Consider the following 25233-nt stretch of genomic DNA (forward strand, 5'->3'; position numbering starts at 1 on the left):
CACAGTGCACAACATACATAACACACATTGGCTATAGTCCCTAATTTCCCAGGATTGCAGCAAATGTTTAGAGATAATCCTGGCAAATTCATCTTGTCCTGGACTGAAAACAGATCGGGATATCCGGAACGTGTTAATGGAAATGTTGGTAGTATGCAGTATATACGATTGTACAAATAGAGAACATACCACACAGTCTGCACAGTATTACATATGTATAATATAGGCTATAATACAAGCAAAGGGTGCAGGACAGTTGTATCTCCCACTTTATCTTTCAGTACAGGACACCTTCAAAACCAAGTTGTACAAACTGCAAGAGCGGAGGTGGGAGAGGTAACTTGGGGAGCGTATCCGGGAGTCTTCCTTCAAGATGTGAGCGCAGAGAACAGCGACACAGGTGCTGGAGAGAGCGTGGACTGCGAGAAAGTGAGAATACCGACTGGAAGAAGACAGGGTTTTTCTGGAAAGAATAATATTTGAGAGTCATGAAAAACACATAAACACAACCCCACAGTCCCTGACAGACACTCCCAAACCTTCTACTTCCCAACACTAGTTCTGAAATCCTAAAGAAACGGAGAAAATGTTGTGAAAAATGCACCTATTTCTGTAGTTTTCACAAATAGAAGAAACTGAAGGAAGTCAATCCGTGCGGTCTGAGGAAAAATGTGCGAGGACAAGCAGGATGTCTGAGGAAAACTGGGCGAAGGTGATCTGCTTCCTGAGGAAAACTGAGCAAGGACGAACATGCTTTTTGAGGAAACATGGGTGTGGGTGAGGATGCTGTCTGAGGAAAACTAAAGGAGGGAAAGCATACTTTCTTAAGGAAAAGTGGGCGAGGGTGAGCTACTGCCTGAGAAAGACTGGGTAAAGGTGAGCAGCATGTCTGAGGAAAACTGGGCAAGGGTGAGCAGCATGTTTGAGGAAAACTGGGCAAGGGTGAGCAGCATGTCTGAGGAAAACTGGGCAAAGGTGAGCAGCATGTCTGAGGAAAACTAAAGGAGGGCAAGCATACTTTCTGAGGAAAAGTGGGCGAGGGTGAGCTACTGCCTGAGAAAGACTGGGCAAAGGTGAGCAGCATGTCTGAGGAAAACTGGGCAAAGGTGAGCAGCATGTTTGAGGAAAACTGGGCAAGGGTGAGCAGCATGTCTGAGGAAAACTGGGCAAAGGTGAGCAGCATGTCTGAGGAAAACTAAAGGAGGGCAAGCATACTTTCTGAGGAAAAGTGGGCGAGGGTGAGCTACTGCCTGAGAAAGACTGGGCAAAGGTGAGCATAATGTCTGAGGAAAACTAGGCAAGGGTGAGCAGCATGTTTGAGGAAAAGTGGAAAAGGGTGAGCATGCTCTCTGAGGAAAACTAAAGGAGGGCAAGCATACTTTCTGAGGAAAAGTGGGCGAGGGTGAGCTACTGCCTGAGGAAAACTGGGCAAAGGTGAGCAGCATGTCTGAGGAAAACTGGGCGAGGGTGAGCTACTGCCTGAGAAAAACTGGGTAAAGGTGAGCAGCATGTCTGAGGAAAACTGGGCGAAGGTGAGCAGCATGTCTGAGGAAAACTAGGCAAGGGTGAGCAGCATGTCTGAGGAAAACTGGGCAAAGGTGATCTGCTTCCGGAGGAAAACTGAGCAAGGACGAACATGCTTTTTGAGGAAGCATGAGTGTGGGTGAGGATGCTGTCTGAGGAAAACTAAGGGCAAGCATACTTTCTGATGAAAACTGGGCGAAGGTGAGCTGCTGCTTAAAAAAAACTCGGCAAGGGTGAGCTCCTGCCTGAAAAAACTGGGCGAGGGTGAGCTGCTGCCTGAGGATAACTGGGTGATAGCGAGCACGCTGACTGAGGAAAACTGGGCAAAGGACAGCTTCTGCCTGTGGAAACTGAACGAGGGTGAGCATGCATTCTGAGGAAAACTGGGTGAGGGTGAGCATGCTGTCTGAGAAAACTGGGCAAAGGTGAGCAGCATGTCTGAGGAAAACTGGGTGAGGGTGAGCTGCTGCCTGAAAAAAAACTTGGCAAGGGTGAGCAGCATGTTTGAGGAAAACTGGGCAAGCATGCTGTCTGAGGAAAACTGGGTGAGGACGAGCATGCTGTCTGAGGAAAACTAAATGAGGGCAAGCATACTTTCTGATGAAAACTGGGCGAAGGTGAGCTGCTGCTTAAAAAAAACTGAGCAAGGGTGAGCAGCATGTTTGAGGAAAACTGGGCAAGGGTGAGCTCCTGCCTGAAAAAACTGGGCAAGGGTGAGCTGCTGCCTGAGGAAAACTAAATGAGGGCAAGCATACTTTCTGAGGAAAAGTGGGCGAGGGTAAGCTACTGCCTGAGAAAAACTGGGCAAAGGTGAGCAGAATGTCTGAGGAAAAGTGGGCGAGGGTGAGCTACTGCCTGAGAAAGACTGGGCAAAGGTGAGCAGAATGTCTGAGGGAAAACTAGGCAAGGGTGAGCATGCTCTCTGAGGAAAACTAAAGGAGGGCAAGCATACTTTCTGAGGAAAAGTGGGCGAGAGTGAGCTACTGCCTGAGAAAAACTGGGCAAAGGTGAGCAGAATGTCTGAGGAAAACTAGGCGAGGGTGAGCAGCATGTCTGAGGAAAACTGGGCGAAGGTGAGCAGCATGTCTGAGGAAAACTGGGTGAGGGTGAGCTGCTGCCTGAAAAAAAACTTGGCAAGGGTGAGCAGCATGTTTGAGGCAAACTGGGCAAGGGTGAGCATGCTCGCTGAGGAAAACTGGGCAAGGGTGAGCATGCTCTCTGAGGAAAACTGGGCAAGGGTGAGCATGCTCTCTGAGGAAAACTGGGCAAGGGTGAGCATGCTCTCTGAGGAAAACTGGGCAAGGGTGAGCTCCTGCTTGAAAAAAAATAGGCAAGGGTGAGCTGCTGCCTGAGGATAACTGGGTGATGGCGAGCATGCTGACTGAGGAAAACTGGGAAAAGGAGAGCTTCTGCCTATGGAAAACTGAATGAGGGTGAGCATGCATTCTGAGAAAAACTGTGTGAGGGTGAGCATGCTGTCTGAGGAAAACTGGACAAAGGTGAGCTTCTGCCTGTGGAAAACTAGTCGAGGACAAGGGTGCTGTTTGAGGAAAACTGTCTGGGAGTGAGCATGAAAAACTGAGCAAGGGTGAGCATGCTGCCTAAGTAAAACTGGGAAAGGCGAGCATGCTGTCTGAGGAAAACTGGGCGAGAGCGAGCATGCTGTCTCAGGAAAACTGGGCAAGGATGAGCTGCTGTCTGAGGAAAACTAGGCGATGGAGAGCATGCTGTCAGAGGAAAATTGGGCGACAGTGATCTGCTGCCTGAGAAAAACTGGACAAGGGTGAGAATTCTGTCTGAAGAATTCTGTGCGAGGGTGAGCTGGTGTCTGGAAAAAATAGACCAAGGTGAGCTCCTGCCTGAGGAAAACTGGGTGAGGACGAGCATGCTGTCTGAGGAAAACTGGGCAAGGGCAAGCATGCTGTCTGAGGAAAACTGGGCAAGGGCGAGCCTCTGCCTGAAAAAAACTGGGCAAAGGTGAGCTGCTGCCTGAGGAAAATTGGGCGAGGGCGAACATGCTTTCTGAGGAAAACTGAACGAGGGTGAGCTGCTGCCTGAGAAAAACTGGGCAAAGGTGAGCTGCTGTTGGAATAAAGCTGGACAAGGACGAGTATGCTGTATAAGAAAAACTTAGCGAGAGCGAGCATTTTGTCTTATAAAAACTTGGCAAGGGTGAGCTCATACTTGAAAAAACTTGACGAGGGCGAGCATACTTTCTGATAAAAACTGGGCAGTCATGTTGTCTGAGGAAAACTGGGCAAGGATAAGAATGCTGTGAAAGGAAAACTAGGCGAGGGCGAGCATGCTGTCTGAGGAAAACTGGGTGAGGGCAAGCAGGATGTCTGAGGAAAACTGGGTGAGGGCAAGCAGGATGTCTGAGGAAAACTGGGTGAGGACAAGCAGGATGTCTGAGGAAAACTGGGTGAGGACAAGCAGGATGTCTGAGGAAAACTGGGCGAGGACAAGCAGGATGTCTGAGGAAAACTGGGTGAGGACAAGCAGGATGTCTGAGGAAAACTGGGTGAGGACAAGCAGGATGTCTGAGGAAAACTGGGCGAGGACAAGCAGGATGTCTGAGGAAAACTGGGTGAGGACAAGCAGGATGTCTGAGGAAAACTGGGTGAGTGCAAACAGGATGTCTGAGGAAAACTGGGTGAGGGCAAGCAGGATGTCTGAGGAAAACTGGGTGAGGACAAGCAGGATGTCTGAGGAAAACTGGGTGAGGACAAGCAGGATGTCTGAGGAAAACTGGGTGAGGGCAAGCAGGATGTCTGAGGAAAACTGGGTGAGGACAAGCAGGATGTCTGAGGAAAACTGGGTGAGTGCAAACAGGATGTCTGAGGAAAACTGGGTGAGGGCAAGCAGGATGTCTGAGGAAAACTGGGTGAGGACAAGCAGGATGTCTGAGGAAAACTGGGTGAGGACAAGCAGGATGTCTGAGGAAAACTGGGCGAGGACAAGCAGGATGTCTGAGGAAAACTGGGTGAGGACAAGCAGGATGTCTGAGGAAAACTGGGTGAGTGCAAACAGGATGTCTGAGGAAAACTGGGTGAGGACGAGCATGCTGTCTGAGGAAAACTGGGTGAGGGCAAGCAGGATGTCTGAGGAAAACTGGGCGAGCACAAGCAGGATGTCTGAGGAAAACTGGGTGAGGACGAGCAGGATGTCTGAGGAAAACTGGGTGAGGGCAAGCAGGATGTCTGAGGAAAACTGGGTGAGGACAAGCAGGATGTCTGAGGAAAACTGGGCGAGCACAAGCAGGATGTCTGAGGAAAACTGTGTGAGGACAAGCAGGATGTCTGAGGAAAACTGGGTGAGTGCAAGCAGGATGTCTGAGGAAAACTGGGCGAGCACAAGCAGGATGTCTGAGGAAAACTGGGTGAGTGCAAACAGGATGTCTGAGGAAAACTGGGTGAGGACGAGCATGCTGTCTGAGGAAAACTGGGTGAGGGCAAGCAGGATGTCTGAGGAAAACTGGGTAGGGGCTCGTTCACAAGACTGTTGCCCCTCCTTTGCTGTATTGCGGCCCGCATACGGCGGGTCCACAATACACGGGGCACCAGCCGTGTGCATTACACATCATGGATGCGGACCCATTCACTTCCGGAGATGCAGAGCGGAACAGAACAGAAGCACGGAACCCCACATGACTTGCTCTATCTTTTTGCAGGACAAACGGATCGCGGACCCATTCAAGTAAATGGCTCCGCGATCTGCATGTGGCTGGCCAACGGTCGGTGCTCGTGCATTGCGGACCGCAATTTGCGGTCCACAGCACGGGCACGGAGGGGTAACGGTTGTGTGAACGAGCCCTAAGGGTGAGCATGCTGTCTGAGGAGAACTGGGCGAAGGCAAACATGCTGTGTAAGGAAAACTAGGCGAGGGCGAGCTGTTGCCTGAGAAATAATGGGTAAAGGTGGACTGCTGCCTGAGGAAAAGTGGGTGAGGACGAGCATGCTGTGTGGGGAAAACTGGGCGAGGGTGAGCTGGGTGTCTGAGGAAAACTGAGTGAGGGCGAGCATTCTGTCTGAGGAAACTAGGCGAGAATGAGCTGGGATACTACTGGGAATCACTGTAGGAGTCAGTATTGAGGGTAACTGCAGGAGTCCATACTGAGGGTCACTGCAGTAGTTATTACCGAGGGTCACTGCAAATGTAAGTACTGAGAGTCACTGCCAGAGTCAATACTGAGAGTCAATGCAAGAGTCAAAACTAAGAGTCACTGTAGGAGTCAGTACTGAGAGTCACTGCCAGAGTCAATACGGAGTCATCGCAGGAGTTAGTACTGAGAGTCACTGCAGGAGTGAAAACTGAGTCACTGTAGAAGTACTGAGAGTCAAAGCAGGAGTCAAGACTGATGGTCACTGCAGGAGTCAATACTGGGAGTCATTGCTGGAGTAAATAATGAGAGTCACTTCAGAGACCAGACTGAGCTGTGACTCTTGCCACTCAACCTAGAACCAGGCATGGTTGTGTCTGACAATGGCCGTAACTTGGTGGCGGCTTTGGAGCTCGGCCACCTGACACACATCCCATGCCTAGCTCACGTCTTAAACTTAGTGGTTCAGCGGTTTCTCAAAACCTACTCGAATTTGCCTGAGCTACTGGTGAAGGTGCGCCATGTTTGTGCACATTTCCACAAGTCATCGACAGCTTCAGCCGGTCTGTCAACGCTGCAGCAGCGCTTACAATTGCCAGCTCACCGACTGTTGTGCGACGTGAGCACGCGCTGGAACTCCACGTTCCACATGTTGGCCAGGCTTTGTGAGCAGCAGAGCGCAGTAGTGGAATACCAGCTGCAACATGGTCGTCGCCTTTCCAGTCAGCTTCCGCTCTTCACAAGCGAGGAGTGGGCATGGATGTCTGACCTCTGTGAGGTGTTAAGAAACTATGAGGAACCAACACAGATGGTGAGCAGCGATAACGCTATTATCAGCGTCACCATCCCACTTCTGTGTCTACTCAAACACTCGCTGCTCACAATTAAGGACGACGCTTTCCATGTGGAAGAGGTGGAAATGGGGGAAGACAGTACACAGGGTGATAGCCAGACCACCCTCAGTTCGTCTTCTCAGTGCAAATTGGACGATGAGGAGGAGGAGCAGGAGACGTTACCTCCGCTGCAGAGGGTAGTACCCATAGCAGGTTTATTCCATCTGTTCAGCGTGGATAGGAAAAAGAGGAGAAAGAGGATGAGGAGATTGAGAGTCATCCTCTGATGACAACATCGACGTCTTGCCTGTTGGGACTCTGGCACATATGGCTAACTTTTCCCGCGACTCACGCATTTTAGACAACACGGATTACTGGTTGTTCATCCTTCTCGACCCCCGCTACAAAGAGAACTTCTCATCTCTCATTCCTGTGGTGGAGAGGACGAGCAAAACGGTGCAATACCAGAAGGTCCTTGTGGAAAAATTGCTCCAAAATATCTCCAGCTGACAATGTTGGCGGCAGAGTCCGTAGTTCCTTGGCCAACCGAGGAGGGGAGACGAGGGGAACACACAGCAGTTCCAACAGAGGCAGGGCAACACTCTCCAAGGCCTGGGACAGTTTCAGGACACCCCGCCAGCACCCTCACCCTGATGTGTGGCCTAGTGACACAAGGAGGGAAACATTTTGTAAGATGGTGAAGGAGAACATAGCAGACCGTGTCAGCGTCCTCAAAGATCCCTCGGTGCCTTACAACTACTGGATGTCCAAGCTGGACATGTGGAAAGAACTGGCGCTCTACACCTTGGAGGTGCTGGCCTGCCCTGCCGCCAGCGTTTTGTCTGAGCGAGTATTTAGTGCTGCTGGTGGCATCATAACAGATAAGCGCCTCCGCCTATCTACTGAAAATGCTGACTCTTATCAAAGGTTGACTCTTATAAAAATGAACAAGGCCTGGATTGCCCCTGACTTCTCGACTCCACCAGAGGAAAGCGGCTGAACATAAAGGCACTTTACATGTGTTGTTTATAATGCACTGAATGCACTGTATTCCCATGCACCCCTTCCACCACAAACAAGGGTATATGGTTCAATCTTCCTTTACTCATCCTCCTCCCCCTCTTCCATCATATCAACATGCTTATTAGTCTGCCCTCGCCCCTAATGTTGTAGAGGGTCAGCTCACCCGCAGGCCCTCACATATAATGTATTACAGGGTCAGCTCACCTGCAGGCCTCACATATAATGTATTACACGGTCAGCTCACCCGCAGGCCCTCACATATAATGTATTACAGGGTCAGCTCACCTGCAGACCTCACATATAATGTATTACAGGGTCAGCTCACCTGCAGACCTCACATATAATGTATTACAGGGTCAGCTCACCTGCAGACCTCACATATAATGTATTACAGGGTCAGCTCACCCGCAGGCCTCACATATAATGTATTACAGGGTCAGCTCACCCGCAGGCCCTCACATATAATGTATTACAGGGTCAGCTCACCTGCAGACCTCACATATAATGTATTACACGGTCAGCTCACCTGCAGGCCTCACATATAATGTATTACAGGGTCAGCTCACCTGTAGGCCTCACATATAATGTATTACACGGTCAGCTCACCCGCAGGCCTCACATATAATGTATTACACGGTCAGCTCACCCGCAGGCCTCACATATAATGTATTACAGGGTCAGCTCACCCGCAGACCTCACATATAATGTATTACAGGGTCAGCTCACCCGCAGACCTCACATATACTGTATTACAGGGTCAGCTCACCTGCAGGCCTCACATATAATGTATTACAGGGTCAGCTCACCTGCAGACCTCACATATAATGTATTACACGGTCAGCTCACCTGCAGGCCTCACATATAATGTATTACAGGGTCAGCTCACCTGCAGACCTCACATATAATGTATTACAGGGTCAGCTCACCTGCAGACCTCACATATAATGTATTACACGGTCAGCTCACCCGCAGGCCCTCACATATAATGTATTACAGGGTCAGCTCACCTGCAGGTCCTCACATATAATGTATTACAGGGTCAGCTCACCTGCAGGTCCTCACATATAATGTATTACAGGGTCAGCTCACCTGCAGACCTCACATATAATGTATTACAGGGTCAGCTCACCAGCAGACCTCACATATAATGTATTACAGGGTCATCTCACCTGCAGGCCTCACATATAATGTATTACAGGGTCAGCTCACCTGCAGGCCTCACATATAATGTATTACAGGGTCAGCTCACCTGCAGGCCTCACATATAATGTATTACACGGTCAGCTCACCTGCAGGCCTCACATATAATGTATTACAGGGTCAGCTCACCTGCAGGCCTCACATATAATGTATTACAGGGTCAGCTCACCTGCAGGCCTCACATATAATGTATTACAGGGTCAGCTCACCTGCAGGCCTCACATATAATGTATTACAGGGTCAGCTCACCTGCAGGCCTCACATATAATGTATTACAGGGTCAGCTCACCTGCAGACCTCACATATAATGTATTACAGGGTCAGCTCACCTGCAGACCTCACATATAATGTATTACAGGGTCAGCTCACCTGCAGGCCTCACATATAATGTATTACAGGGTCAGCTCACCTGCAGGCCTCACATATAATGTATTACAGGGTCAGCTCACCAGCAGACCTCACTTATATTGTATTACAGGGTCAGCTCACCTGCAGGCCTCACATATAATGTATTACAGGGTCAGCTCACCTGCAGGCCTCACATATAATGTATTACAGGGTCAGCTCACCTGCAGACCTCACATATAATGTATTACAGGGTCAGCTCACCTGCAGGCCTCACATATAATGTATTACAGGGTCAGCTCACCTGCAGGCCTCACATATAATGTATTACAGGGTCAGCTCACCTGCAGACCTCACATATAATGTATTACAGGGTCAGCTCACCTGCAGACCTCACATATAATGTATTACAGGGTCAGCTCACCTGCAGGCCTCACATATAATGTATTACAGGGTCAGCTCAACTGCAGGCCTCACATATAATGTATTACAGGGTCAGCTCACCTGCAGGCCTCACATATAATGTATTACAGGGTCAGCTCACCTGCAGGCCCTCACATATAATGTATTACAGGGTCCGCTCACCTGCAGGCCCTCACATATAATGTATTACAGGGTCAGCTCACCTGCAGGCCTCACATATAATGTATTACAGGGTCAGCTCACCTGCAGGCCTCACATATAATGTATTACAGGGTCAGCTCACCTGCAGGCCTCACATATAATGTATTACAGGGTCAGCTCACCTGCAGGCCTCACATATAATGTATTACAGGGTCAGCTCACCTGCAGGCCTCACATATAATGTATTACACGGTCAGCTCACCTGCAGGCCTCACATATAATGTATTACAGGGTCAGCTCACCTGCAGGCCTCACATATAATGTATTACAGGGTCAGATCACCTGCAGGCCTCACATATAATGTATTACAGGGTCAGCTCACCTGCAGACCTCCCATATAATGTATTACAGGGTCAGATCACCTGCAGACCTCACATATAATGTATTACAGGGTCAGCTCACCTGCAGGCCTCACATATAATGTATTACAGGGTCAGCTCACCCGCAGGCCCTCACATATAATGTATTACAGGGTCAGCTCACCTGCAGACCTCACATATAATGTATTACAGGGTCAGCTCACCTGCAGGCCTCACATATAATGTATTACAGGGTCAGCTCACCTGCAGACCTCACATATACTGTATTACAGGGTCAGCTCACCTGCAGACCTCACATATAATGTATTACAGGGTCAGCTCACCTGCAGGCCTCACATATAATGTATTACAGGGTCAGCTCACCTGCAGGCCTCACATATAATGTATTACAGGGTCAGCTCAACTGCAGGCCTCACATATAATGTATTACAGGGTCAGATCACCATCAGGCCTCACATATAATGTATTACAGGGTCAGCTCACCTGCCGGCCCTCACATATAATGTATTACAGGGTCAGCTCACCTGCAGGCCTCACATATAATGTATTACAGGGTCAGCTCACCTGCAGGCCCTCACATATAATGTATTACAGGGTCAGCTCACCTGCAGGCCTCACATATAATGTATTACAGGGTCAGCTCACCTGCAGACCTCACATATAATGTATTACAGGGTCAGCTCACCTGCAGACCTCACATATAATGTATTACAGGGTCAGCTCACCTGCAGGCCTCACATATAATGTATTACAGGGTCAGCTCACCTGCAGGCCTCACATATAATGTATTACAGGGTCAGCTCACCTGCAGGCCTCACATATAATGTATTACAGGGTCAGCTCACCTGCAGGCCCTCACATATAATGTATTACAGGGTCAGCTCACCAGCAGCAATCAATCATAATTATTCCAGGCTGTATATGATGCCCTCCTTTATGTGTAATAAGGGTGTATTGGAGCGCCGGTTCCTTGTAATTTTTGGCAGCCCTTTCCCTTAGTGCAGAGGCTTTATGAGTGTAGGAGTCCCACAATGTGAATGAGGCCCTCCTTTATGTGATATACAGGATGTATCGGAGCGCCTCTTCCTTGTAATTTTTGGCAGCACTTGCACTTTATATACAAGTAAATATACAGGAAAGAATGTTTCCTACCAATTTTTCCTCTAAAATCAATTTTCTCTTCGGTTTTGTGCGTATTTTTGTCAGTCTGTAAAAGTGGCGTACTACTCGGACAACATGGTTCCCAGCAGCGATCTGGGAGTCCAAGATGCATCCAGACGTCCTCCCCGTGCTGTTCCCGAACCATTTCGGTGGTGTTTCCATCAATTTCTGACCGTTTCTTATGAACCAGACACCGTCCCCTCTTCAGAGCAGGGGCTGCCTGGTTTAATGCTCGGGGTCTCCCATTGACTTCCATTGTGCTCGGTAGAGAACCTGAGCATCCCGATGTGTTCTACTCGAGCACCTGAGCATCCCGATGTGTTCTACTCGAGCACCTGAGCATCCCGATGTGTTCTACTCGAGCACCTGAGCATCCCGATGTGTTCTACTCGAGCACCTGAGCATCCCGATGTGTTCTACTCGAGCACCTGAGCATCCCGATGTGTTCTACTCGAGCACCTGAGCATCCCGATGTGTTCTACTCGAGCACCTGAGCATCCCGATGTGTTCTACTCGAGCACCTGTGCATCCCGATGTGTTCTACTCGAGCACCTGAGCATCCCGATGTGTTCTACTCGAGCACCTGAGCATCCCGATGTGTTCTACTCGAGCACCTGAGCATCCCGATGTGTTCTACTCGAGCACCTGAGCATCCCGATGTGTTCTACTCGAGCACCTGAGCATCCCGATGTGTTCTACTCGAGCACCTGAGCATCCCGATGTGTTCTACTCGAGCACCTGAGCATCCTGATGTGTTCTACTCGAGCACCTGAGCATCCCGATGTGTTCTACTCGAGCACCTGAGCATCCCGATGTGTTCTACTCGAGCACCTGAGCATCCCGATGTGTTCTACTCGAGCACCTGAGCATCCCGATGTGTTCTACTCGAGCACCTGAGCATCCCGATGTTCTGGCAGATATTCCAGCGCGGCGAGCCTTTATATGTCAACCACGTCCCCTCGTCTCCCATAGGACAACATATGAAGACACCTGGTGACATTTGCTCTACGTCTGGCCACAAAATTGCAGCCATTTCTGAGAACATCAGCTAAAAAGAAGTCTTGAGAAGTCTGGGGACATATTTTTGTATAATCCCCACAACCTGTTTATATTTCTTGCTGAAAGTGGTGGGAAAAGTGACCTTATGACCCTGTTCACTTTTGTTCCGTGTGGCAGGGACTTTTCTTGCGTGTAACATCTCTTTTCTATCTTTATTTTGAGCAATGCGTTGGGCTCGGGCGATGGCCCACCGGGGAGAACCTCCTGACTGCCAGTGTCATGGCTCCGGGAGATAAATGGATGGTCTCTTCGCTCTAGTCAGTTCCCCCACAGGTACGGCCTTAGGGCTCGTTCACACAACCGTTAAATGGCGGGTCCACAATACACGGGGCAGCGGCCATGTGCATTCCGCATCACAGATGCCAATCCGGAGATGCGTTACGGAACGGAAGCACAGAACAGAACCCCACAAAAGCACTACAGAGCGCTTCCTGGGGTTCCGTTCTGTGCCTCTGCACCGCAAAATGATAGAACTTGCTCTATCTTTTGGCGGAATGGACGGATCGCGGACCCTTTCAAGTGAATGGGTCCGGGATCTGCATGCGGCTGGACCACGGTTGGTGCTCGTGCACTGCGGTCCACAGCACGGGCATGGAGGGGCAACGGTCGTGTACAGGAGGCCTTAGGAGAAGCTGGGCTTATTCACATACACGGCCCTAAATCAGCCGCGCTCTACTCATATGCTGTGGCTTGCATCCTGGCACATGTGCATTGTGTGCATATGTTATGGTCTTCATCTTCGTACGTGTTCACACACCGATCTGTGGCTGCTCCCAAACGGTGGTACCACATGCAACTTTAAACACTGGATCATTTTATTTTTGGGATATGTAACGGATCCGCTTCCATTAATGGACGCTTCCTAGCTTGCGCCGAGGACCACAAGCACCGCACTGGACACCGCAACCACCGCGGACTCCACAACCGCCGTAGCTTAACTGGAGCCGCGCCGTCTTCCTTCCACCCTGAATGAACCTCCAGCATTCAGGACCGTGTGGGAAAGATCTCTCCTCCAGGGAATATGCAGAGCATAGCAATCCCCAGCGTGATACAGCAATTCCCTCCAATAACGAGACGAGGCTGCGTTTTGAAGGGTTAGAAAAACATGAACTGAACTGAACTCTTTATTGAGGGCTACCCGCCCGTATTTATGCAGGTCCCCACAATGCATCATGGTTTCCTCCTCTCTGCCCTGGAGACACCCGAAGTGCAATTCAATTATCTCCCAGGACAAAGGGAGATCACCAATACACATGTGAGAACAATAGGAGAGGAATCCCCACCCGAATACACAAAATCCTCCCTTCTGTCTGGGATATAATTATGGATTAACATAACTATCACAGACAGTAAAAATACAGTTTTTAAACATACACTGTAACTTTAAAACCATACATTCCATCTCCATAAAAATTACATATTTAAACTCTGCATACATCAAACATAAACACTTCCAAAAATCACACAAATCCCTCCAGCGGATCAAAAGTTTAGTGGAAGTCCTTTATGACCGACCGCAAGCACAATTTCCTGCCCAAAACAGTTCCATAGATTCTTTAGTATACACCGCTGACCGCGTTCGGTCCTAAGAACAGTCCAGACATGCGGCATAGTTCTGTTCCTGAAGGGTAATATGTCCCGGGGCCATAGTCGTAGGACAGGAGGCTAGCCATAAGTCCTCTACAATGCCCAGTGGCAAATGGCAGTTTGTCACACATCTCCCCTTTGGGGGGAAGACTAACCAGGCACCTGACCTTCTGTCGGTCAGTGCCTCCGTTAGTCGATCCACCAACCCACAGTAACCAGATGCCCGAGTAGCCCACCCACAACAAACAGGTACAAGGGTGACCCACCCACAAGAAATAGTTACTGCACCTGGGTATTTTGCTGTGGTGATGGGGCAACATGCTGTGGGGACTTGAGGGAGGGCAGAGGCCGACTGCACAGTAAGGACGACACCTTCAGCTCCCTGGGGTTCACACTGCCACTGGGGGGGAAGGACGACACCTTCGGCATCCTGGGGTACACACTGCCGCTGGGGGGGGAAGGACGACACCTTCGGCCCCCTGGGGTACACACTGCCGCTGGGGGGGGGGGGGAAGGACGACACCTTCGGCCCCCTGGGGTACACACTGCCGCTGGGGGGGGGGGGAGGACGACACCTTTGGCCCCCTGGGGTACACACTGCCGCTGGGGGGGGAAGGACGACACCTTCGGCCCCCTGGGGTTCACACTGCCGCTGGGGGGGATGGACGACACCTTCGGCCCCCTGGGGTACACACTGCCGCTGGGGGGAAGGACGACACCTTTGGCCCCCTGGGGTATACACTGCCGCTGGGGGGGGAAGGACGACACCTTCGGCCCCCTGGGGTACACACTGCCGCTGGGGGGGGGGGAAGGACGACACCTTCGGCCCCCTGGGGTACACACTGCCGCTGGGGGGGAAGGACGACACCTTCGGCCCCCTGGGGTACACACTGCCGCTGGGGGGGGGAAGGACGACACCTTCGGCCCCCTGTAACTCACGTTTTTGCTGGGGCGCAGGGACGGAATACTTTGCTATCTCTGCCCGATATTCTGCTTCCTGCTGCAGATACTCCGCCAGTTCTCTCCTCACTTACAGTACAAGTTCCTCTGTTAGGAGGGGCCCGTAGATAGCCAACCGCCTCTTCAGCATAGCGTCAAACCATATGTGACTATACCAATACTCCAGCTCTGCTTGGTGTTCCCAGGATGCTGCTCCTTGCACTAGGGAAGCCATCCCACCGCTTGCCACCAATGTAACGGATCCTCTTCCGTTAATGGACGCTTCCTAGCTTGCGCCGAGGACCACAAGCACCGCACTGGACACCACAAGCACCGCAGACTCCACAACCGCCGTAGCTTAACTGGAGCCGGTCCTAAGAACAGTCCAGACATGCGGCATAGTTCTGTTCTTGAAGGGTAATATGTCCCGGGGCCATAGTCGTAGGACAGGAGGCTAGCCATAAGTCCTCTACAATGCCCAGTGGCAAATGGCAGTTTGTCACACATCTCCCCTTTGGGGGGGAAGACTAACCAGGCACCTGACCTTCTGTCGGTCAGTGCCTCCGTTAGTCGATCCACCAACCCACAGTAACCAGATGCCCGAGTAGCCCACCCACAACAAACAGGTACAAGGGTGACCCACCCACAAGAAACAGTTACTGCACCTGGGTATTTTGCTGTGGTGATGGGGCAACATGCTGTGGGGACTTGAGGGAGGGCAGAGGCCGACTGCACTCTGCCCCGCTGCCAGCTCTTCTGCTGGGGTGCTGAGACCATAGTCCGGCTCAGTAGCCAGAGGAACATGGGAGTCAGCAGGGGTTAACATCGCCTCTGTTAACCCTGAGGCCATGTTAGGAGTTAACTGGGGAGGGGAATTTGTACTTACCCCCTCCTCCTGTTGTCCTGGTGAAGGTAGTGGGGGATTTGGACAGGCTGTCCAGCATCCCGGTAGGTCAGGCGCAGAGACCACTGGGCGATTGTTGTCTCCCCTTGTTAGGGTAAGCTGCCACTGGGGAGAGAGGGTGCTGCGCTCCTCTCCCTGAAACACAGGCTGCCGCTGGGGAGGAAGGACGACACCTTCAGCTCCCTGGGGTACACACTGCCGCTGGGCGGGAAGGACGACACCTTCAGCTCCCTGGGGTTCACACTGCCACTGGGGGGGAAGGACGACACCTTCGGCATCCTGGGGTACACACTGACGCTGGGGGGGAAGGACGACACCTTCGGCCCCCTGGGGTACACACTGCCGCTGGGGGGGAAGGACGACACCTTCGGCCCCCTGGGGTACACACTGCCGCTGGGGGGGAAGGACGACACCTTCGGCCCCCTGGGGTACACACTTCCGCTGGGGGGGGGGACGACGACACCTTCGGCCCCCTGGGGTAAACACTGCCGCCGGGGGGGGGGGGGAAGGCCGCCACCTTCGGCCCCCTGGGGTTCACACTGCCGCTGGGGGGGGATGGACGACACCTTCGGCCCCCTGGGGTACACACTGCCGCTGGGGGGAAGGACGACACCTTTGGCCCCCTGGGGTACACACTGCCGCTGGGGGGGGAAGGACGACACCTTCGGCCCCCTGGGGTACACACTGCCGCTGGGGGGGGGGGAAGGACGACACCTTCGGACCCCTGGGGTACACACTGCCGCTGGGGGGGAAGGACGACACCTTTGGCCCCCTGGGGTACACACTGCCGCTGGGGGGGGAAGGACGACACCTTCGGCCCCCTGGGGTACACACTGCCGCTGGGGGGGGGGGGAAGGACGACACCTTCGGACCCCTGGGGTACACACTGCCGCTGGGGGGGGAAGGACGACACCTTCGGCCCCCTGGGGTACACACTGCCGCTGGGGGGGGAAGGACGACACCTTCGGCCCCCTGTAACTCACGTTTTTGCTGGGGCGCAGGGACGAAATACTTCGCTATCTCTGCCCGATATTCTGCTTCCTGCTGCAGATACTCCGCCAGTTCTCTCCTCACTTCCGGTACAAGTTCCTCTGTTAGGAGGGGCCCGTAGATAGCCAACCGCCTCTTCAGCATAGCGTCAAACCATATGTGACTATACCAATACTCCAGCTCTGCTTGGTGTTCCCAGGATGCTGCTCCTTGCACTAGGGAAGCCATCCCACCGCTTGCCACCAATGTAACGGATCCGCTTCCGTTAATGGACGCTTCCTAGCTTGCGCCGAGGACCACAAGCACCGCACTGGACACCACAAGCACCGCAGACTCCACAACTGCCGTAGCTTAACTGGAGCCGGGCCGTCTTCCTTCCACCCTGAATGAACCTCCAGCATTCAGGACCGTGTGGGAAAGATCTCTCCTCCAGGGAATATGCAGAGCATAGCAATCCCCAGCGTGATACAGCAATTCCCTCCAATAACGAGACGAGGCTGCGTTTTGAAGGGTTAGAAAAACATGAACTGAACTCTTTATTGAGGGCTACTCGCCCATATTTATGCAGGTCCCCACAATGCATCATGGTCTCCTCCTCTCTGCCCTGGAGACACCCGAAGTGCAATTCAATTATCTCCCAGGACAAAGGGAAATCCCCAATACACATGTGAGAACAATAGGAGAGGAATCCCCACCCGAATACACAAAATCCTCTCTTCTGTCTGGGATATAATTATGGATTAACATAACTATCACAGACAGTAAAAATACAGTTTTTAAACATACACTGTAACTTTAAAACCGTACATTCCATCTCCATAAAAATTACATATTTAAACTCTGCTTACATCAAACATAAACACTTCCAAAAATCACACAAATCCCTCCAGCGGATCAAAAGTTTAATGGAAGTCCTTTATGACCGACCGCAAGCACAATTTCCTGCCCAAAACAGTTCCATAGATTTGGGCTGTGCGGTCGGTCAATTCCATGCAGAAAAACGACTAAGTCCCATCTTCGAACGGGACTTAGTCTCTGGAGCTGAAAGTTCAGTATGGAAGAAGGTAATATGTCCCGGGGCCATAGTCGTAGGGCAGGAGGCTAGCCATAAGTCTTCTACAATGCCCAGTGGCAAATGGCAGTTTGTCACAGGATACTTTGCCTAATCTGGTTATTACTACTATTTTTCTTGCTTCTGCCGGTGGGTGTGCACCTAATATGAGCGGTAAGTCCTCGCACTCGCCCATCTGATGTCTAATCCTCCAGCCATGCGGACGGCTGCAGGAGCGGTGACACATCCAGGTTACTCTCCACTCCATTGCTTTGTTACTCCTGGAGAATGTCCTCACTAGGGCTTGAGGAAGCGCGATCTGTGCGAAACGCGTCCCCCGAGGACACCATGGAGTATTTTATTTATGTAAATAAAAGTTACGTTTTATTTTAAATTCCAAGGGGCTGGATCTATCAAAAATGTGTTACTGAAGTGACTCATGACCCCAGATCCGGGGGATTTGTCCGGGCTTCCTTTTTCTTCATATTACAGGAGTGTCTGGATTATACAAATTGAGGGTGAGCTGTGCAAAAAAAAAAAAATATGTAGTTTTTCTTGCTAATGAGAGTCGCTGTGGGAGTCAATACTGAGAGTCGCTGCTGGAGTCAGTAATAAGAGTCACTGCAGGAGTCAATACTGAGAGTCACTGCAGGGTCAATACTGAGAGTCACTGCAGGGTCAATACTGAGAGTCACTGCAGAAGTCAATACTGAGAGTCAATGCAGAAGTCAATACTGAGAGTCACTGCAGAAGTCAATACTGAGAGTCGCTGCTGGAGTCAGTAATAAGAGTCACTGCAGGAGTCAATACTGAGAGTCACTGCAGGGTCAATACTGAGAGTCACTGTAGGAGTCAGTACTGAGAGTCACTGCAGAAGTCAATACTGAGGGTCACTGCAGAAGTCAATACTGAGAGTCACTGCAGAAGTCAATACTGAGAGTCGCTGCTGGAGTCAGTAATAAGAGTCACTGCAGGAGTCAATACTGAGAGTCACTGCAGGGTCAATACTGAGAGTCACTGCAGGGTCAATACTGAGAGTCACTGCAGAAGTCAATACTGAGAGTCAATGCAGAAGTCAATACTGAGAGTCACTGCAGAAGTCAATACTGAGAGTCGCTGCTGGAGTCAGTAATAAGAGTCACTGCAGGAGTCAATACTGAGAGTCACTGCAGGGTCAATACTGAGAGTCACTGTAGGAGTCAGTACTGAGAGTCACTGCAGAAGTCAATACTGAGGGTCACTGCAGAAGTCAATACTGAGAGTCACTGCAGAAGTCAATACTGAGAGTCGCTGCTGGAGTCAGTACTGAGAGTCACTGCAGGAGTCAATACTGAGAGTCACTGCAGGGTCAATACTGAGAGTCACTGCAGAAGTCAATACTGAGAGTCACTGCAGAAGTCAATACTGAGAGTCACTGCAGAAGTCAATACTGAGAGTCAACGCTGCAGTCACTGCAGGAATCAATACTGAGAGTCAATGCAGGAGTCAGTACTGAGAGTCAACGCTGCAGTCACTGCAGGAATCAATACTGAGAGTCAATGCAGAAGTCAATACTGAGAGTCACTGCAGAAGTCAATACTGAGAGTCACTGCAGAAGTCAATACTGAGAGTCACTGTAGGAGTTAGTACTGAGAGTCAATGCTGCAGTCACTGCAGGAATCAATACTGAGAGTCAATGCAGGAGTCAATAATGAGAGTCACTGCAGGAGTCAATACTGAGAGTCAATGCTGGAGTCAGTACTGAGAGTCGCTGCTGGAGTCAGTAATAAGAGTCACTGCAGGAATCAATACTGAGAGTCACTGCAGGGTCAATACTGAGAGTCACTGCAGAAGTCAATACTGAGAGTCACTGCAGAAGTCAATACTGAGAGTCACTGCAGAAGTCAATACTGAGGGTCACTGCAGAAGTCAATACTGAGAGTCACTGCAGAAGTCAATACTGAGAGTCACTGCAGAAGTCAATACTGAGAGTCACTGTAGGAGTCAGTATTGAGAGTCAACGCTGCAGTCACTGCAGGAGTCAATACTGAGAGTCAATGCTGGAGTCAGTACTGAGAGTCGCTGCTGGAGTCAGTAATAAGAGTCACTGCAGGAATCAATACTGAGAGTCACTGCAGGGTCAATACTGAGAGTCAATGCAGAAGTCAATACTGAGAGTCACTGCAGAAGTCAATACTGAGAGTCACTGCAGAAGTCAATACTGAGAGTCACTGCAGAAGTCAATACTGAGAGTCACTGCAGAAGTCAATACTGAGAGTCACTGTAGGAGTCAGTATTGAGAGTCAACGCTGCAGTCACTGCAGGAGTCAATACTGAGAGTCAATGCTGGAGTCAGTACTGAGAGTCGCTGCTGGAGTCAGTAATAAGAGTCACTGCAGGAATCAATACTGAGAGTCACTGCAGGGTCAATACTGAGAGTCACTGCAGAAGTCAATACTGAGAGTCACTGCAGAAGTCAATACTGAGAGTCACTGCAGAAGTCAATACTGAGAGTCACTGCAGAAGTCAATACTGAGAGTCACTGCAGAAGTCAATACTGAGAGTCACTGCAGAAGTCAATACTGAGAGTCACTGCAGAAGTCAATACTGAGAGTCACTGTAGGAGTCAGTACTGAGAGTCAACGCTGCAGTCACTGCAGGAATCAATACTGAGAGTCAATGCAGAAGTCAATACTGAGAGTCAACGCTGCAGTCACTGCAGGAATCAATACTGAGAGTCAATGCTGGAGTCAGTACTGAGAGTCAACGCTGGAGTCACTGCAGGAATCAATACTGAGAGTCAATGCAGGGTCAATACTGAGAGTCACTGCAGAAGTCAATAATGAGAGTCACTGCAGGAGTCAATACTGAGAGTCAATGCAGAAGTCAATACTGAGAGTCACTGCAGAAGTCAATACTGAGAGTCACTGCAGAAGTCAATACTGAGAGTCACTGCAGAAGTCAATACTGAGAGTCACTGTAGGAATCAATACTGAGAGTCAATGCAGGAGTCAATAATGAGAGTCACTGCAGGAGTCAATACTGAGAGTCAATGCTGGAGTCAGTACTGAGAGTCGCTGCTGGAGTCAGTAATAAGAGTCACTGCAGGAATCAATACTGAGAGTCACTGCAGGGTCAATACTGAGAGTCACTGCAGAAGTCAATACTGAGAGTCACTGCAGAAGTCAATACTGAGAGTCAATGCAGAAGTCAATACTGAGAGTCACTGCAGAAGTCAATACTGAGAGTCACTGCCGAAGTCAATACTGAGAGTCAATGCAGAAGTCAATACTGAGAGTCACTGCAGAAGTCAATACTGAGAGTCACTGTAGGAGTCAGTACTGAGAGTCAACGCTGCAGTCACTGCAGGAATCAATACTGAGAGTCAATGCAGGAGTCAATAATGAGAGTCACTACAGGAGTCAATACTGAGAGTCACTGCAGAAGTCAATACTGAGAGTCACTGCAGAAGTCAATACTGAGAGTCAACGCTGCAGTCACTGCAGGAATCAATACTGAGAGTCAATGCTGGAGTCAGTACTGAGAGTCAACGCTGCAGTCACTGCAGGAATCAATACTGAGAGTCAATGCAGAAGTCAATACTGAGAGTCAACGCTGCAGTCACTGCAGGAATCAATACTGAGAGTCAATGCTGGAGTCAGTACTGAGAGTCAACGCTGCAGTCACTGCAGGAATCAATACTGAGAGTCAATGCAGAAGTCAATACTGAGAGTCACTGCAGAAGTCAATACTGAGAGTCACTGCAGAAGTCAATACTGAGAGTCACTGCAGAAGTCAATACTGAGAGTCACTGTAGGAATCAATACTGAGAGTCAATGCAGGAGTCAATAATGAGAGTCACTGCAGGAGTCAATACTGAGAGTCAATGCTGGAGTCAGTACTGAGAGTCGCTGCTGGAGTCAGTAATAAGAGTCACTGCAGGAATCAATACTGAGAGTCACTGCAGGGTCAATACTGAGAGTCACTGCAGAAGTCAATACTGAGAGTCACTGCAGAAGTCAATACTGAGAGTCAATGCAGAAGTCAATACTGAGAGTCACTGCAGAAGTCAATACTGAGAGTCACTGCCGAAGTCAATACTGAGAGTCACTGTAGGAGTCAGTACTGAGAGTCAACGCTGCAGTCACTGCAGGAATCAATACTGAGAGTCAATGCAGGAGTCAATAATGAGAGTCACTGCAGGAGTCAATACTGAGAGTCAATGCTGGAGTCAGTACTGAGAGTCGCTGCTGGAGTCAGTAATAAGAGTCACTGCAGGAATCAATACTGAGAGTCACTGCAGGGTCAATACTGAGAGTCACTGCAGAAGTCAATACTGAGAGTCACTGGAGAAGTCAATACTGAGAGTCACTGCAGAAGTCAATACTGAGAGTCACTGCAGAAGTCAATACTGAGAGTCACTGTAGGAGTCAGTACTGAGAGTCAACGCTGCAGTCACTGCAGGAATCAATACTGAGAGTCAATGCAGGAGTCAATAATGAGAGTCACTGCAGAAGTCAATACTGAGAGTCACTGCAGAAGTCAATACTGAGAGTCAACGCTGCAGTCACTGCAGGAATCAATACTGAGAGTCAATGCTGGAGTCAGTACTGAGAGTCAACGCTGCAGTCACTGCAGGAATCTATACTGAGAGTCAATGCAGAAGTCAATACTGAGAGTCAACGCTGCAGTCACTGCAGGAATCAATACTGAGAGTCAATGCTGGAGTCAGTACTGAGAGTCAACGCTGCAGTCACTGCAGGAATCAATACTGAGAGTCAATGCAGAAGTCAATACTGAGAGTCACTGCAGAAGTCAATACTGAGAGTCACTGCAGAAGTCAATACTGAGAGTCACTGCAGAAGTCAATACTGAGAGTCACTGTAGGAGTTAGTACTGAGAGTCAACGCTGCAGTCACTGCAGGAATCAATACTGAGAGTCAATGCAGGAGTCAATAATGAGAGTCACTGCAGGAGTCAATACTGAGAGTCAATGCTGGAGTCAATACTGAGAGTCGCTGCTGGAGTCAGTAATAAGAGTCACTGCAGGAATCAATACTGAGAGTCACTGCAGCAGTAAATTGTGGGGGTCACTGCAGGAGTCAGTACTGAGGGTCACTGCAGCAGTAAATTCTGGGGGTCATTGCAGGAGTCAGTACTGAGGGTCACTGCAGCAGTAAATTCTGGGGGTCATTGCAGGAGTCAGTACTGAGGGTCACTGCCGCAGTAAATTCTGGGGGTCATTGCAGGAGTCAGTACTGAGGGTCACTGCAGCAGTAAATTCTGGGGGTCACTGCAGGAGTCAGTACTGAGGGTCACTGCAGCAGTAAATTCTGGGGGTCACTGCAGGAGTCAGTACTGAGAGACACTGCAGCAGTAAATTCTGGGGGTCATTGCAGGAGTCAGTACTGAGGGTCACTGCAGCAGTAAATTCTGGGGGTCATTGCACGAGTCAGTACTGGGGGTCACTACAGCAGTAAATTCTGGGGGTCATTGCACGAGTCAGTACTGAGGGTCACTGCAGCAGTAAATTGTGGGGGTCACTGCAGGAGTCAGTACTGAGGGTCACTGCGGCAGTAAATTCTGGGGGTCATTGCAGGAGTCAGTACTGAGGGTCACTGCAGAAGTAAATTCTGGGGGTCATTGCAGGAGTCAGTACTGAGGGTCACTGCTGCAATAAATTCTGGGGGTCATTGCAGGAGTCAGTACTGAGGGTCACTGCGGCAGTAAATTCTGGGGGTCACTGCAGGAGTCAGTACTGAGGGTCACTGCGGCAGTAAATTCTGGGGGTCACTGCAGGAGTCAGTACTGAGGGTCACTGCAGCAGTAAATTCTGGGGGTCATTGCAGGAGTCAGTACTGAGGGTCACTGCAGCAGTATATTCTGGGGGTCATTGCAGGAGTCAGTACTGAGGGTCACTGCAGCAGTAAATTCTGGGGGTCATTGCAGGAGTCAGTACTGAGGGTCACTGCAGCAGTAAATTGTGGGGGTCACTGCAGGAGTCAGTACTGAGGGTCACTGCAGCAGTAAATTCTGGGGGTCATTGCAGGAGTCAGTACTGAGGGTCACTGTAGCAGTAAATTGTGGGGGTCACTGCAGGAGTCAGTACTGAGAGACACTGCAGCAGTAAATTCTGGGGGTCATTGCAGGAGTCAGTACTGAGGGTCACTGCAGCAGTAAATTCTGGGGGTCACTGCAGGAGTCAGTACTGAGGGTCACTGCATCAGTAAATTCTGGGGGTCACTGCAGGAGTCAGTACTGAGAGACACTGCAGCAGTAAATTCTGGGGGTCATTGCAGGAGTCAGTACTGGGGGTCACTGCAGCAGTAAATTCTGGGGGTCATTGCAGGAGTCAGTACTGAGAGTCACTGCAGCAGTAAATTCTGGGGGTCACTGCAGGAGTCAGTACTGAGGGTCACTGTAGCAGTAAATTGTGGGGGTCACTGCAGGAGTCAGTACTGAGGGTCACTGCATCAGTAAATTCTGGGGGTCACTGCAGGAGTCAGTACTGAGGGTCACTGCAGCAGTAAATTCTGGGGGTCATTGCAGGAGTCAGTACTGGGGGTCACTGCAGCAGTAAATTCTGGGGGTCATTGCAGGAGTCAGTACTGAGAGTCACTGCAGCAGTAAATTCTGGGGGTCACTGCAGGAGTCAGTACTGAGGGTCACTGCAGCAGTAAATTCTGGGGGTCACTGCAGGAGTCAGTACTGAGGGTCACTACAGCAGTAAATTCTGGGGGTCACTGCAGGAGTCAGTACTGAGGGTCACTGCAGCAGTAAATTCTGGGGTTCATTGCAGGAGTCAGTACTGAGGGTCACTGCAGCAGTAAATTCTGGGGGTCATTGCAGGAGTCAGTACTGAGGGTCACTGCAGAAGTAAATTCTGGGGGTCACTGCAGGAGTCAGTACTGAGGGTCACTGCAGCAGTAAATTCTGGGGGTCATTGCAGGAGTCAGTACTGAGGGTCACTGCAGCAGTAAATTCTGGGGGTCACTGCAGGAGTCAGTACTGGGGGTCACTGCAGCAGTAAATTCTGGGGGTCATTGCAGGAGTCAATAGTGGTGGTCACTCACACATCATTGGACTGACCTGCAGTTCTTCCTCGGGGACGTCCTCCGCCCAGTCGTCGGTGCCTCGCAGTTTACTGTAGGTATTTAGTAGAACTTCCAGTGTGCGTGGAGAGGAGCAGCAGTGCCGGAGGACCTGAGGATGAGAGGAGGGTCAGAGGCACCAGGAGGACACCAGCAGGTAGGCCCTGACATGAAGACTTTCCTCATGGATGGTGGAAGCAGGAACCGACTTGCTGATGGTCTCCTTTAATACTCGACAATGTGCAGCGTCCCACTCAGGACACATGGGAACTGCACGTTCATAGTGCATGTCCTTGTGTACTACAACGCCTGCTGTATCCCTGTCCATAGGCTGGTCTGGTGTCATTCATACATCCCACCACTAGATGGGGATAGCACTTAGGTCCTATAAATACCTAGGTCAGGCCTAGTGAGACAGATCAGTGCTTGTTGGTTAGTAGTCAGTCTGTTGCTGAGTTAGAGAGAGAGGGCAGATCTAAAGTCTAGTCCTGGAAGGAAAGACTA

At 50.5% G+C, this 25233-nt stretch overlaps 1 protein-coding gene across 1 annotated transcript in view; it reads right to left on the reverse strand.

The window, feature by feature from the left end:
* Positions 1-200: 200 nt before the first annotated feature.
* Positions 201-25233, reverse strand: part of LOC121002667 (ankyrin repeat and SOCS box protein 10-like) — a 178125-nt gene continuing 153092 nt past the window's right edge. The window contains exons 5-6 of the mRNA XM_040434100.1: positions 24728-24841; positions 201-463 (exon numbers count right to left, since the gene is read on the reverse strand). Coding sequence (XP_040290034.1) covers positions 278-463; positions 24728-24841 — 300 coding nt within the window. The 3' untranslated portion in view covers positions 201-277. The remainder of the gene's footprint in view (positions 464-24727; positions 24842-25233) is intronic.

This window comes from Bufo bufo, chromosome 5 (genome assembly GCF_905171765.1).
Source record: "Bufo bufo chromosome 5, aBufBuf1.1, whole genome shotgun sequence".
Classification (NCBI taxonomy): Eukaryota; Metazoa; Chordata; class Amphibia; order Anura; family Bufonidae; genus Bufo; species Bufo bufo.